The 15,136-nt window shown below is 43.6% G+C and overlaps 1 protein-coding gene across 1 annotated transcript; it reads left to right on the forward strand.

Moving 5' to 3' along the window:
- The first annotated feature begins 3,944 nt into the window (after window positions 1-3,944).
- PSMB2 (proteasome 20S subunit beta 2) lies at window positions 3,945-14,849 on the forward strand. The gene is made up of 6 exons (XM_074850786.1): window positions 3,945-4,104; window positions 6,291-6,413; window positions 6,997-7,067; window positions 11,982-12,144; window positions 13,644-13,693; window positions 14,618-14,849. Exons 1-6 carry the CDS (start codon window positions 4,014-4,016, stop codon window positions 14,723-14,725), a joined length of 606 nt encoding a protein of 201 aa, XP_074706887.1. The 5' UTR covers window positions 3,945-4,013; the 3' UTR covers window positions 14,726-14,849.
- The last annotated feature ends 287 nt before the right edge of the window (window positions 14,850-15,136 follow it).

Consider the following 15,136-nt stretch of genomic DNA (forward strand, 5'->3'; position numbering starts at 1 on the left):
AGGGCTCAGCATCACTCCTCTGGAAGGGGAACAGGAACTTGGGCTCACCAGATTGGGAGACAGAGGTAGAACCTCTCCTCCTCTGCCACATTTAGGGCACTGTGTCCCCTCTCAGAAGTGTTCTGCTGTTAGGTGGAAGAGGGAGGAACATCAGTCATCAGGCAATAAGCCAGTGGCTTTGGACTTCAGCAAGCAGAGTGCTCGTTCCTGGCCGAGTGACCACAAATGTATCCCAACTCTGCAGGGCAGATCTTCCGTCTGTGGCGGAGCTGTGTCTGTACGGCGTGTGAATTCCCACCGGCCCTGCGCCCCGGGTGTATGCAGACCTGGGATGGACCCTGTGGGGAGCCTTCGTAACCTGTGTTGCTGGTTACAAACGTCAGCAGCGTGGTAAGTCTGCAAAGCGTCAACAGGAGAACCACACAGACGCTGTCGGAGAGCAGCGGCGCGCTGGGTAGCCCAGCAGCTGAGCTCTGGAGGGCACAGCAGCGTGCAGCCGGGTCAGGTACAAGTGAGCTCCTTGTGCAGAGGTAAGAACAAGAACTGCAGTATCTCACCGACAACGTGTGAAGGAGGGGTAAAAAAACAGCAGGGAAGAAAAAGAAATGCTAAAAGGTTTGCAAAGCCAGCTCATGTCTTCGGGGACACTTGCTTTCCAACTGTTGCTGTAATGACTCATCTGCATTTTCTGCTCAGCTCTGGGCTCTCTGCCGGAGGAATCAGCACCTAGTAAAGAGACATCGATGCTTTCCTCTGGAAATACCATGGCTGAGGAATTACTGTCCAGGCCAGATCCACAGCTGGTGTCAGCCCAAACAGCTCCAGTGGCTGTAACGGGGCTCGGTGGGTTCATATTCAGCGCAGAGCTGACTCTCTGGGCTGCACTGCGGACTCTTTACTAACTTCTATTGTTCTACAGGTGTTCCCACGTGGCTAACTACTTGTCTGCCTCTGTGTAGAAAACATGACAGCTATTCACCCTTGACAGCTTTTCTATCTACTTCTCAGCCCTCCCATTTTTCCCTTTCTCAACCAGTCTGTCCTTGCTCAGTTTCCTTCGCTGCAACGTACAGCGATTTGTTGGTGTAGAGCAGTCTGGGCAGTTAGGGCAAGTTACATAATAAATCCAAGCTACTTCCTCCTTTGTGGGTAATCTCTTTTTCTTTTTTTTTTTTGTTTTTTTTTTTTTTTTTCCTATTTCAGGGTTTCTTACAGGATCAATCTTCATTTTTAAGAAGATATCACATTTCCAGCTAAAGCATACTTTACTTGCTAGAAGCGGTGATGGAGGGTGGGAGGGTGAGCTCTGCTCTGTCACAGCCTCTCGCTCTCAGTGCTCCCACTTCTCCTTTGTACTGGGACGCTTCAGCTCCGTAACTTATCCGGACCTACTGAGAAAAGATACTCCGAGGACCACAGAGTCTTTGGATACCTCCGTAGATTGGGTACAGGATCTCAGCACCAGAAGCTGTACGTTGTGTATCAGTATCTCAGCACATACAAGAGTTTTACGCAGGCTGCTTAGCATCCCTCTGCTATTCACAGCTTTTGTTCCTGGAATAACCCCCACCAAGGTTGTGTAGCACACACATGTATAAACACACATAACTGCGATATTTGTCTTGAAAATAAAAGAGGCAAAGGCACGTTCAATTTTAAGACATACTGCAGCCTGGACAATTTCCCTTTAATGGTGGAAAACATTCCCTGATTTCTGCTAGGCAGCGATGTCCTGCTGTCCTTACACCGATGTAATAATGTCAGAAGCACCTTCACCCCAGGAAGAGAGGTAGGTGTGTACTGGATGCACGCATGCTTCCTAAACAGGGAAATTCAATCTGTCAAAAAAATTCAATAACAACCTTAACATTTAATTGTACCCTAGGGCCCAATAAAAATCAACAAGGATGGTAGTTGTTGATATTTCGTTAACCTTCTCATAAAAAGGTCTCCAAAAATAAGTAAGTTAGACTGGCTGGCTGTATGTACATGTGCAGTACGTACGGAGATCTGTAGGGAAAAATGTGTTTAAAACTTCAGATTGGATCCATATAGAAAATACTGAAGCACTGGCACAGAGCTTGGCCATTGTTAGGTAAAAGAAAACATCCTGTTTTGATTTATGCATGCAGCACTCAATTTAACAAGTGTAGCTACAGGCAATTGGAAAACAGTCAAAATGGTGAATTTGCTGCTTACGCTCATTTATACTGTTTCCTGAAGACAATTTGCTGTTGCTTTTTGGCATGTTTAGTATTTTTTTAAACCACACAAAGGTTATGCCCAGTTCTCATAATTACACAGTGACTTTCTTGGTGTAGGTGCAGTTGGGCATTTGCCATGTGCTGTAGCATCCAGAGTTTTATTTCCTGGGGCTGCCTCCGTTACAGCAACTGCCGTGGGGTTTTAATGCTTCGGTGGCCCCTTTCATTAGCGTGGGGCTGGGTCTTTGTGGAGCTGCACTTAGTGAACGTATTAGATGGGGCTTAGGCAGGGGCAGAGTCTAATCAATAAACCAAGTGCCAGTCGGAGTTACTCTGCTCGTCAGGATGGCGCCTGCAGTGAGACAATGTCCAGGCAATTAGTGTATTTGTTTTGTTTCTCTCATTATTAATTATCTACGTTACAGCCACACCTGGAAGCTTCTGGGTGCTGCACAGCCACCTAAGACAAGATGTTTTTTTGCCCTGAGAAATTTAAGTAGATTGAGAGCGTGGGGAAAAGCAGAGAACAGCATTTTCTGATCAGCAGCTGTCAGAATCCATGTCTAGCCAGGTGATGAACAGAGGAACCACCCGAGCTCTCTACCTGAGCTGGTGGAGGAGCTCTGAAGCCATCAACTGCTAGGAAAATTCGCAGGCACATCTGCAGCTCAGGAGTTTTCCCTTGCTGGCTGGCATGGACAAAAAAAAATCTTTTATTGGCTCAATAGGTGAGTCAAGCGAGGGCTTGCCCCTTCGACTGTGAGGGATTCTGCTTGGGGTGGTGTTTGGGGCAGCAGGAGGGACTCCGGACCGGGTGGGATGAGCGTGCAGCCATCGTTACCAGCTGCAGACCGACACGCTGTGGGTGCGGGAGCCGCAGGGAGCCCCACACAGCGGCTCGGGGCTCGGCTCCAAACCCAGCTGGCACTGCTGGCTATTCCTGACACAGAAAGATGGGCAGCAAATAAATCACTCCATCGTTCCTGGAAGGACTTCAGTCTCTTCACAGTTCAGTTCCCTTTGACTACATAGATCAGAGGCCGCAGCAGCGCCAGTTGTTTATTTCCAAAAGAATTCATGCCCAAGGAAGAGCTGCCATACGAGGAGGGTTTAAGAGTATTTTTCCTCTTGGACCTCCACGGACCACCAGCAGGGAGCTGCCAGCCATCCACTCTAGCTGAGACCACCACGCCAGCTCGTTTTCCTTCCACAGAGTGTGGGGCTGAGGCGTGAGGTGCCATTATTACCCCTCCACTTTCTGCCCTGAGCCTCTGCCTTGGAATTGTGCTCTTTAATAGCAGACACAGTGTGTTTTGGCCCTGAACGGCGCCCAAGACCCAAACTCACAGCATTTTGTGTCCCAAACCAAAAACCCAGGACATCTGCCTGACAGAAAGCGCAGGTTGACCTGAACACCCCAACGTCCCCAGGGCGTATGCGCACCCCTGTCCCCACAGAGCGTGGGGAGCACCCCGGCCGCTCCACCCCGAGGGACCGATCCCCGCGGCCGAGGGCTCTGGGAGGAGCCGGCGGGGCCTCACGCCACCCCCGCAGCCCCCAGGCTCGTTAGAGCCCGCGCTGTGCGGGGCGAAGGGGGAGATGAAACGAGGGGGAAGAAGATGGTTCCCGCCCAGCCGCCCCATTCCCCTCAGGCCGCGCCACGTGACCACCCCCCCCCCCCCCCCCGCAGCGGGCAGCTCTCGCGAGCCGGTGACGTCATCGCCGCGCGCCGGCGCGTGCGCGGGAGGCGGCGGCGACGCTTCGCTGTGTCACGGCGCGGCCTGAGGGGACGGCGGCGCGCGGCCGGCCATGGAGTACCTCATCGGCATCCAGGGCCCCGACTACGTCCTGGTGGCCGCCGACACGGTGGCGGCCTCCAGCATCGTCCAGATGAAGCACGGTGAGAGGCGAGTCCCGCCGCTGCGCTGGGGGGACCCTTAGCTCTGCCCTCCCCGCAACGGGCCCGGCGCTCTCGGGCTCCAGTCGTGAGCAGACCGGGAGTGAGCTCTGTGTATGTGCTGAGGGTGCTCTGAGGCTGCGGCTGAGGAAAGGCTGTTAAAATAAGCAGGTGTGGGTGAAGTTAAATGCTGCTGAATGACCCAGTTGAGGCTTTATTCATTATAGAGGCAGCTGGCCCGTCTCTGTCGCTCAGAGCGACCCTGGGTGTCAAAGGGCCGGTTGCTGAGAGTAAAGTTTCCAAACCTAAGCCAGTGTGACGGCACTGTGTTGGGTTGTCAGCTTAATTTATCGGTTCAGGCAAGCGTTGGCTTGTTAACCCAAACCTTGCGCTGTACCACAACATCTATGTGTTAAAAAACTGCACAGGGGTAACAGCGGGTGAGATTAAATGCTTGGTTGTGTCTGATTCCCTGCTAAAATGTAATTAATGGAAAAAAGGAAATACTGGAAGTAAAAGCATAGTGAAATTTGTAGCATATGAGCCAAACTGTAGTATGTTTTTGGTTACTTTATGCAGTAAAACATCTGGGGGATTATTCAGCCTTTGAAACTCTCCAAAATTAATTTTTCTGCCTACAGTTGCAACAACCTAGACTGAAGCTTGTTTACAAGGTGTTGACTAGAAGCTTGTTTACTAGGTGTAGTGATCTTTCTAATCGAAATACTGTGGTTTAGAAGCTCTTATTTTTTAGACTGTAGATTGTAGTATAGATAAGCATTCCATAAAATCATGAATGTTGCAGCTAGCAGTGCTTTTACCTGAAATATTTCATTCAGGTCTGTAAAAGTCAGTTGGAGGAGTGTTAGAAGGCTGTGAAAGGTGGTGGCACATACAAAATACAAATATAATCACTTTAAACAACATTTTGTAAGTTAATGTTGCTTCCAAGTAGGTTTATATATAAACTTTAAGGGAAATATACTTAAAATACAGGATTTATTTGTCTTTGGGGGGAAAAAACATCACAAATTTCAGGTATTTGTTTATAATATTAGAATTTACTAATACCTGCTTTAATTTGTAAATGGATTGTAAGGGCTGCAGTGTCCTTTCCTGAACTCTCAGGACCTGCAGCTTCTGTGCAGCTGCTGGATGCTTTTAAAACTCTTGAAATTGTATTGGAGGATTGTGACATTTCATAGCTGTCTTGCAGCAGAGATCATTCGGCAGCATTTAGTAAACTGAGAGTGGTGTTCAGAGGTGGAGATCTAGTGTTGTTCCTGCCTTCAGTACAGAGAAGTGGTCTTCCTGTCACACCAACAGCTACCTGAATTTTTCTCGGATATCTGAGTGCCAGTCTGCTCTAGTTAGAAGAGGCTGCAGTGTTAGAGTGAGCATAGAATTGTCCTCAGTGTGGTCGTCGTGATGACTTGGATTCCCTCAAATACACACAGACAAGTTTTTTAAACTGCAGTTATGAGCAAAAGTGTAGCTCGCTGTTCCTTAGTTTCCATGTATATCAGTGAACCATTTTATAATTTATAATCAATACTTAATTTATTTTTTTTTTTTTTTTTTTTTTTTACAAAAAATGATGACAAGCAAAACCCTCTTTCTGAAAAAGTGCAACTTGCCTAAAATGCTGATTTTTGAGACAGTGCTGGATATCAGGAAGAGGAGATCATTTGACAAGGAATTTGGTTCTGGATTTCCTAAGATTGCTTTTGTTCAATGTGTTGATATTTCAGCTTTATACTAAAGGATTTGCTTCTGATGCGGTATATTTAGATAAAAGAGAATGGTCACTGGGTAGAATTCTTATTCCCGAACCCAGGAACCACCACGTGTAATGTTAAACTTTGTCTGAACACAATATTCTGTGTGGAGTTTTAGTCTTTCTTTCTATGCGAGAAAGACCATGTGTTTTTGAAATGCCTCCGTGCCTGAAGGAAACACTCTGTGCACTCTGGCCTTGTTTCTCTTGGTGATGGGTTTAAGAAGTCTTGTGTACTGTGCCATCAGCTGTGGGAAGCTGAGTGTTAGCGTTTGCTCAGGAACACTTTTTTGGTAGTTATCCAAGTCTCTTACTTTCTTGTGTCTGAAAGAAGTCATGATGTATTATGATATTGACAAAATAATTTATTCTCTCATGATTGTGGCTCTAAATGTTGTTTTTCTTTGCCTAGACCATGACAAAATGTTTAAGATGAGTGAAAAGATCTTACTCCTCTGTGTTGGGGAGGCTGGAGACACTGTACAGTTTGCAGAATACATCCAGAAAAATGTTCAGCTCTACAAAATGAGAAATGGTGAGTGAAGGAGAACAGTTACTCACTGAGGGTGTGGAAGCAGAGTTAACGATAGGTGCAGTTTACAGTGGAATATTGGTGGAAAGTGCTGTTCTCAAAGCTTCTCTAGCTTTAAGGATTTCTGCATTATTAGTCTCAAGGTGGTGATGAAGGCAGGAGGAAGAAATTGCGATTGGATCATATAGTATAAACCAAGAGGTTTATCCAAAGCTCAGCAACTTATTTGTAATGGAAATGACACAATAACAGGTTTGTTAGTAAAATATTTCTCTTAATATGTTCATTGCGTGACAACTGTTATCAGTTTTCCTGGTATACTGGACTGAAAAATTCAGGCTACGTGCCCGTAGTATTTTAATTTTTTGAAGCTATGTATTTTAATGGTCTCTACAGAGATGAGCTACCTGGATTTTGAGGGCCCTTTTCATGCTTGTACCTTTCAGAATAAACCCGAATTAGACAAATGGCGTAACATTTTGTCACTAAAGAATACCTTGTTATTTCAAAATAAGAATGGAAAGTCAGGAAGTGAAACATGAATATGGATTTGTACTGTTATCAAATACACACATTTCTTCTCCAGGTTATGAATTGTCTCCTACTGCAGCTGCAAACTTTACACGACGAAACCTAGCTGACTATCTTCGGAGTCGAGTGAGTAATAGCTGAAAAATTTTTGGCAAAGGCTTACCGGGGAAAATTTCCATTTTCGATTAATGGAGTCCGATGACAACGGTGGCAGCTTCTGTTTTTAGTCATGAGCTCACTTTGCTGAGAGGATATTTTATTAAAATGTAACTTGATTTGCTTATTTAAAAAACATCACATCATTTATCAATAACTGATACAACTACAGTCTTAAAATTCCGGCCTTGGGCCCAATAAACATTTTGTCACAAATGCTGCAGACAGCTAAGTGAATTAAGCCTCTTTAACATCGAGATAAGGTTGTCAGTTTTCATGCAAATGTACTGAATCCGTTTAATCTTCTTGGAAAATTATTTAATAGAGCAAAGCTGTTTGATGTACTTAGCAAAACAAGTCCCTCTTGTAAACAGCAACATGAGGCTTTCAGTAAATATCAAGTCCAAGTTGGAGCTGCATTTTCAAGTTACTAAACTGTAATTGCTGGTTTTTCTCACAGTAATTTTTTTCAAAGTATGAAAAAATGTCACGAAGGGGCAAATGGGCTTTTAAAGATCCAAGGTTAGGAAGCATTTCGTTAGCATTCTTCTCAACGTGAAAGAAAACAATAAGCAATAGGGTGTTGAGAATTAAGTTGAACAACTCTGTCAGGGATAGGGCATGGGATAAATTGTGTTGCTATTCTAACAGCGTACCGCCCAGACCTGAAATGATGTTTTATTGTAGCAAATAAAGGCCAGTATTAACGTCAGAGCTGTATTGTTGAGAATTATACATGTGTGGAGTGAGGCCCAGACCTTTCTTCAAGAAGTCACCTGCGGAAACAACCCGAGATGGTTGCTCTCATTTCTGACACAGATGCCAGCTGAAGGTGGCAGGTTTTCTGGTTACTAAAGTTAGAGTGAGTCAGAACCGAGTGCAGAGTCCTGCCTCGGTCTCATACAGGACACGCTGCTCTTCTGGTTTAAACGACTTCAACTACATGGATTAAGCGTGGTTGGTAGGTGATGATTGGCAGTGATGCTGTTTGCTTTAGCTTTTGCTCAGGTGGGGTTTGGAAGGTCTGTGTGTGTTTTGTGGAACTCTGTGCAGCTTTTGGGGTTGATGTGAAGGAATAGTCCTGCTTGGTGCCTGGCCCAGACAGCTGCCGGCTGCCTGGTGCTGGTGGCTTGTCTCAAGGGCATCTGAGCTGCACAGATGGCGTAGGTGAGGCTGACGCTGAATGTCCTGCCAACCTAAGCAGAAGCAGCCATTTCTTACATACAATTTAAAGTACCACTAACGGGAGTAATTTAACAGGCTTTTTGGTGAACTTGGCCGCCAGGTTGTGGCATTGATGTGGCACTGTCGTCTTCCTCTGTGCCGTGTCCCTTGAGGCCTGATCCTCCCTGTGCCTCCCCTCCTTCCTGAGCCCATGCCTGTCTTCCAACTCACCTGCTCCAGATGGGCAGCACAGTGGGAGGACACTGGCAAAGGCAGATGTGTTTATTTACTGGAGACAAAATGCTGTGCTGTTGCAGATGGCGATGCCCTGGAGCAAGTGGTGCACTCTGACACTACTGTCACACTACAGTGATCTCTGTACTGTAGGGAGAACTCTTTTTCTCTAAACATAGCACTTAATGATCTGTTTGTGGGATTTAGAATTTGATGATACAAACCTTGCCATCAGAATTTTTTTTCCTGTGAATTTTGTTACGTTTTTATCATCATTTGTAGGATACCAGAAGGATTATCACTAGCTCTCTGTATTTAAATTGCATCTAGGATTCCTGGAGGCTAATAATTTAATTATGTGGATGATAAAAATTAAAAATGAAAAGGTAAAACATGCCACCACCTCCTGTTAGGAGCAGGAAAATAGTTTAGAAGTAAAAAGTTTGGTGGGGGAAAAGGTAGTTGGTATTGCCACTCACCATGTGACGCTGCGTCTGTTCTGGAAGGCCAGAAGGACAGTGAAGGGAAGTGGCTGACACTGAAACAGTAGTTTTTCAGGCATTATAGTGTTGTCGTAGCCCAGCCCAAGATAGAAGTTGGTCTGTGTTGTTAATCACCACCTGGGTTCCTCCCTGTGTTACCTAGTCTGATCTCATTTATGAACCTTGTGGCTGATTAGTCCGGGTTCCTGATACCTTGGGGACGGCTGTCTTGTGAGGCAGCACCCTGAAGTCGTTCTTTTCGTGGAAAGTATCAAGTGTAATGACAGTGGGCTTGTAACTTAAGGCCATTACATTACTGTGCTCTTCTTTTACTGAATAGTCAACATGTGGCTTGTCATGACATTTCTCTTTTCAAAACATGGGGTTTATGCTCCAGAGAAGGATCTGAAAAGGATCTTTATTGGTTTCCATTTATACGTTGCGATTGAGGCAAACCCAGAAACTGCTTTGGAGCCGACTGGCTTCCGCGTAGGTGAGTGGTGCTGTAGTTCCTCCTCCTCTGTTACCTGCTCCGGCATCTCGCTCGATTCACCTGCTGAATCAAGTGCTGGGTTTAGTCCGTTTAAAACACGATGAAGTTCAGTTTCTTCTTGTGATGTTATGTTTAATTATAGGTGGCAGGGTCTGGCCTGAGTCCAAAGGAAGACTGTCAGTTCCTCTCTCCTTGTCCGCGCTCGGCAGGATGCTTCCTCGCGCCCACCTTTCCCCCTTGCTGTGACTTTGGCTTCCGCCAGATGTCACACGGCTGCTCGTCACCGCCCAGCCTCCCGCTGCCGATCTTGTTGGTTTAGTGTATTTATCACAACTGTTCTCTTCAGCTGTAAATTCTGAAGAATTTCACACATCTCTTAATTGCTGTAGTTATTTTAAACCAAACAGCATAAAGTGCAAAGCTACTTGGGATGAGAAATACTGCCTCTAATAGGAAGGTTAAGTTTGGAAAAAGTCTAATCTATCCTGGAGTGTCAGTCATCCACTCGTTTGGTAGCCCTTTAATCACACCAGTCTTCCAAAGAGTTTAGAAGTGTTGGCATGGGTTTGGTTCCAAAAGCCAAGGCTGCCTTTGGAATTGAGATGTACAGGGAGTACCAGGCCCAGCAAAGAGATGTTAGCCCTGCTAAGACAGCACTAAGAGGTGCAGCCTGCAAATTTCGTTTGTAATCCTGAAAGTAGTAAATAGATTATGTATATTTTCTAATGTTTAAATTCCACCTTTCTCAAATAATAAGAAGGCAACATGGGGGACACTTTATTTACATTTGAATTCTAAGAAGTTGTCTCATAGACCATTAGCAGGAGAACTTAGAACCGAAAAACAGCTTACCGATTTGTTTAAGTCTGTATAACACCATTTATTTATGGTTGAGTATCTCGCATATGCCAATGTTGGTAATTCAAAGTCACACAATAATTTGAGTGATCTTGTGTCATGGCTCTTAAATATCAACTTGTGTGATGTTTCAGAATAAATAAATGATGAAATACAGACTAATTAAACGAATACAGCTGCCTGGTAACTTGTTTCCAAATATTCTTGAATGCTTTGAAGATTAAATCACACAATTTACAGTGATATGTTTGATACATAGCTGTAGCCTGCTTTATTCTTTCTTACTATGTGCTGAAAGTAAAAATTATAGTATCCTGTGGATTTTTTTTTTTTTTGAGTGCAAATTCACAGTGCTTAGTGTCAAAATTAACTTTTTCCTATAATAAAGTTAATGTTTTGGCTTTAGGGTGAAATTGTGTTTGCTTGTTCTAATCAATTGTTAGTTGCATCATCCTTTTTCTTCTTATTTTGTTGCTTTGTTGTTCTAGGCTTTCCAACATTTTAAGAGGTATCCTGTTAGAATGATTCATTTAATAAGAAACATTATGTAAATATGAAAATACTGGAAGTATATAAGAGATGTTTTAAAAGAATGTATACCATTCCAAAATTTTCTTCTGAGCCTACATTTAAAAATAATACAGTGCACGCATGTTTCAGGATCTTATAAAGTGCACATCTTGGAAGAAGATGTATAGGGACATCTGCTTTATTCGTTACGGTGGAACACGAACTGTTCTAAACCTGTGCTAAACCTGAAACATGAAGGAAATGGCTGAGGAATTGCTAAGCTTGCAAGTACAGCCCAGTAAAAAGGCATGGTTACATTAATGAGGTTACACGGTCTTTTTGGGTAAGATGTAGCCATTTCTCAATCTTATTTGCTAGGCCTTTGCTGAAGTCGTAAGCGAGAATCAGAGGAGACAGCAGCTAAAGCAGACTAAGTTTAAGAAGACTGTTTCCAACCAAACAAAAAAGCTACTGCTAACGTGATGTTGCAGTATTTTAGTGGTCAGTTTTGAATAGAAACAAACCAATTCCTTAGATCATCTTCATTCCCTTGGTCAAGTTAGCCTAATATTAAAGATTAAACTTGGTATGTGCAATAAAAATCTAACTGCCAATTAACAAGACAGCGTAACGCTGTATATAACTGTTTGCACTCTGTGTAAGCTTTCATATGTGCTGGAATGGCCTATGGTTAACAGTAGTGGGACTGAGAAAAGAGCATGCTAAATTAACAAAGAAGTTCTTATAAACGGCAAAATGTTCACATTGTGCTCACATGTTGACAGTAAAAATCTGCAAGTTTTATGTTGAGATGAAAGAATCTGGTGTGAAAACATAATTAAAGTTTTCTGAAGTTTGAATGTGCCGTGAAAGCTTTCTTAAAAAAAACCCACACTAGTTTTCAGGAGAATCAGAGTTTTATGTTTTTATTTGCTTGTGCATTCCACGTTACCAAAAGACCCAAGCGTTTTTAGATGGAGACCCGTAATCTCCTGCAGACAGCATTGATGTAGTTGCTAGTAGCGTTTTATGGCAAAGAATTGTGAAACCAGCTATGTTGCTGTTCTGTAGGTGGCATGGGGAATTAAAGATTCAAAGATCTGGGTGTGGCTGCTCTAATGAAAACACCGTTTGTGTCTGCAGACCCCTTACCACGTCAACCTTCTCCTGGCTGGCTACGACGACCACGAAGGTCCTGCCCTGTATTACATGGATTACCTTGCGGCCCTGGCTAAAGCTCCTTTTGCAGCACACGGCTACGGTGCATTCCTGACCCTCAGCATCCTTGACCGCTATTACAAGCCAAGTAAGTGGAGTCTATGGAGAAGAAATTTCTCCTGTTACCGATTAATAAATTAAAGGCTTAAACTGAGCGATTGACATTTGCTGAGTCAGCTGGTCCAACACAATTGCTGTGATGCTACAGATTTGAGTTTGACTTTTTGTTAGAAGGCAGTCTTCAAAGCTGCATTTATTCTGGTTTTGCTGCAATGGTAATATGAAACTAGTCAGCTCCTTAAAGTGTGTTTTCCTGTTTGAAGCATAACCGACTGTAAGTGAAGGAAGTTTCAATGTATTCTAAAACATGACTAGACTTTCCTGGACCATTAACTGCTAGTAGTCTGTTTTTAATAAATGACATTTTGATAACTTTATCTTCTACTTGCTTGTCTGTCGGCTATGACATGCGCGCTTTCCCAGAGCATTCAATCTTCAGAGGGCAGTCCCAGGTCCTACTCCTCCGTATCTCGGATTGGCTTTGTGTGTGATACACTGAAAACATAAAAGTGAGAAGATATTCCTAGCAAGATTATTTTCAGCACTCTGAAGTGGTGGTGATGAAGATTGGTTGGTTTGGTTTTATGCACGTGGTAGCTGTTGATCATAATTCTTGTACGTGTCTTAAAGTTTTAATTTTAGAATCATAATCCAGTTCTTACGCTGCCAAGGAGTAAACATGGCCCCATCCCCACTTTACAGACGAGGAAATACACAGAGCTTGGACAATTGTTAATCTGACATCTTTGGCTTTAGCTACAAAACTACTTCACTCCTGTGTGCAAAGCTGGGTTTAATCTCATAGCAGAGATGTTCGCTTAATAATCCTTTCATCTGTCTCCTGCAAGAAGTGTGGCTGTAAGCTGATGGCCTTGTTCTAATGAGGCTTCTGCCTGAACAGTGGATGCAGGTCCGGAACAAACTCTAGAAACCAGTCTTGACATCCACAGAGCTTGGTTGTTTTCTAGTCATGTGCCTTGAAAATTATACTGCTCCATCTTCACCGTTCCTTGTGAAAAGAGAAAAATAGTGAGCTACAATACGTTGTCATGGCTTGTCATCTCTATGGAGTGCCGGATTTTATCCTAATGTGTGAGAATAGCAGGGGCATCACACACGTGCCTTTCTCATTATTAAAACTAATACCCAGCAGGGAACGCAGCACTAAAACCAACCTCCGCCTACTGTCACTGACTTGCAGCCGGCTGTGGACAGATGGAGCTGATTTAAAACTGTAATAAACTCGAGGAGAGAGAGACGGCTGGACTTCTCCGAAGCCCGGTCCCTGGCCATGGGAGGCAAAATTCCGTCATGCTTCCCATTCAGTGTAACAAATCGATTCTCAATGGCTTGTTGCAGTGTGAGCGCTTCGGTGCAGGGCGTCCTCAGTACATCTGGAAAGTGTTTTCTGTGAGCTGGGAAGGAGAGTTTTTGGTGCTCAGCTGAAAAGTTGTTTAAATTTAATAAAGTTTCTGTTGAGAGAGATGGCCTCTAATTAAATCAATCTGTGGATATTTTCTCTTTCAGGTATCACACGTGAGGAAGCTGTGGAGCTCCTAAAAAAATGTCTAGAGGAGGTGAGTTGCCAAACTTATGCCCTTATGATTTTGAGAAAGGAGCGTTTGTTTACATTCATTTGCTGCTATTTTCCTGTTCCTCTTGTCGCATTTTTTTGCTGTCTTTGCCAGAAGGGGTAATAAATGTACGTTGGCCAGATGTGGAATAGCTACTGATGAAAAGGATTTGTGGGCACTTGCATTGTCTTAGCATGGTTCATGTCATCCAGAATGTAAACTTGAGGCTTAATTGCTTTTCTTTACTTCTGCTTCTTCCATGCTTAGCATAATGCTGATACGGACAGTCTTTGACTTCTTCCTTTTATGTTTCTTCTGAACACAGTGCAAGCATCCTTCTGTTACTTGCATTACACTTAACTAGTACATACTCCTGAGTGTACTTCTCTCCCAGTTTGTGAAGTGATATCTGACTGAGGTAAAGATTTGAACTTGAAGTTCACGATCAGTTTTAGCATAAACATAACCATTCAGGCTCCAAGGCTTTTATTGTAGGAAAATATTCTTTATCCTTGTCTTTAAGAGATTGAATTGAATGTAACTGGGAAGAAACATCTGGGGAGACATCAGGAAGAAGTACCCTAAAGCGGTTGTGTTTGAAGTATCTTTTCAGGACAGGCACTTTGTGCCCTAAGTTGTAGCCCACTCCGGTCTTCCTGCTCAAATGTCGTCCTTCCTAACAGGCTTCTGTATTTTGCATCTCTAGTCTAGGCTTGTGTAACATGGATAGGCTTGTAACAGAGAACGAACTCACACTAATTGATTCCTGAGCAGGAAAAAAAACACTCTGGTTCGTAATGTTTCAGGTCACTGGAACCAGGATGGAAATTTTGATGTCCAACAGCATATCCCTTAAATGATGCTCATCTCTTTTATTTAAGCTTTGAATGACTCTCATCTCTTTTGTCTCTGTCTTTTGTTGAACAGCTTCAGAAACGCTTCATCCTAAATCTGACTTCTTTCAATGCCCGGTTCATTGACAAAGATGGCATCCATGAAGTGGACAATATACCCCTTCCAAAAGCGATGTCCTAACCCCTGAGATCTTTCTGCAGCAGTTGTCTTTTTTTGTTCACTTTTGGTTTTTTCTATTAATTTGAAGCACACAAGTCATGTACTGCACTGGGAGACCGAATAAAGATTGACATTTATATAGCCAGTTTTATCTTTTTATTCCACTGATCCTTCCTGAGAGTATTTAAGTAAATTGTTCCACAGTGAAGGTGAAACTTGATTTACTGTTAATGGGTGCACATTCGGGTTACTTAACCTTCTTTCCTCTTCTGAGATTTTACTCCCTGCCACCCCCCAAGTCTACTTATGTATGGAAAAACTGGTGCTATATTTTCTAGATGACAATGTGCCGTCATGTACTCTCCCAGTTAAAGCTCAACAAACACTGGGCAAGTGTTTCATGCGAAACATACAGCATCTGCTTTATTTTTC

Source organism: Strix aluco, chromosome 26 (genome assembly GCF_031877795.1).
Source record: "Strix aluco isolate bStrAlu1 chromosome 26, bStrAlu1.hap1, whole genome shotgun sequence".
In the NCBI taxonomy this organism is placed as follows: domain Eukaryota; kingdom Metazoa; phylum Chordata; class Aves; order Strigiformes; family Strigidae; genus Strix; species Strix aluco.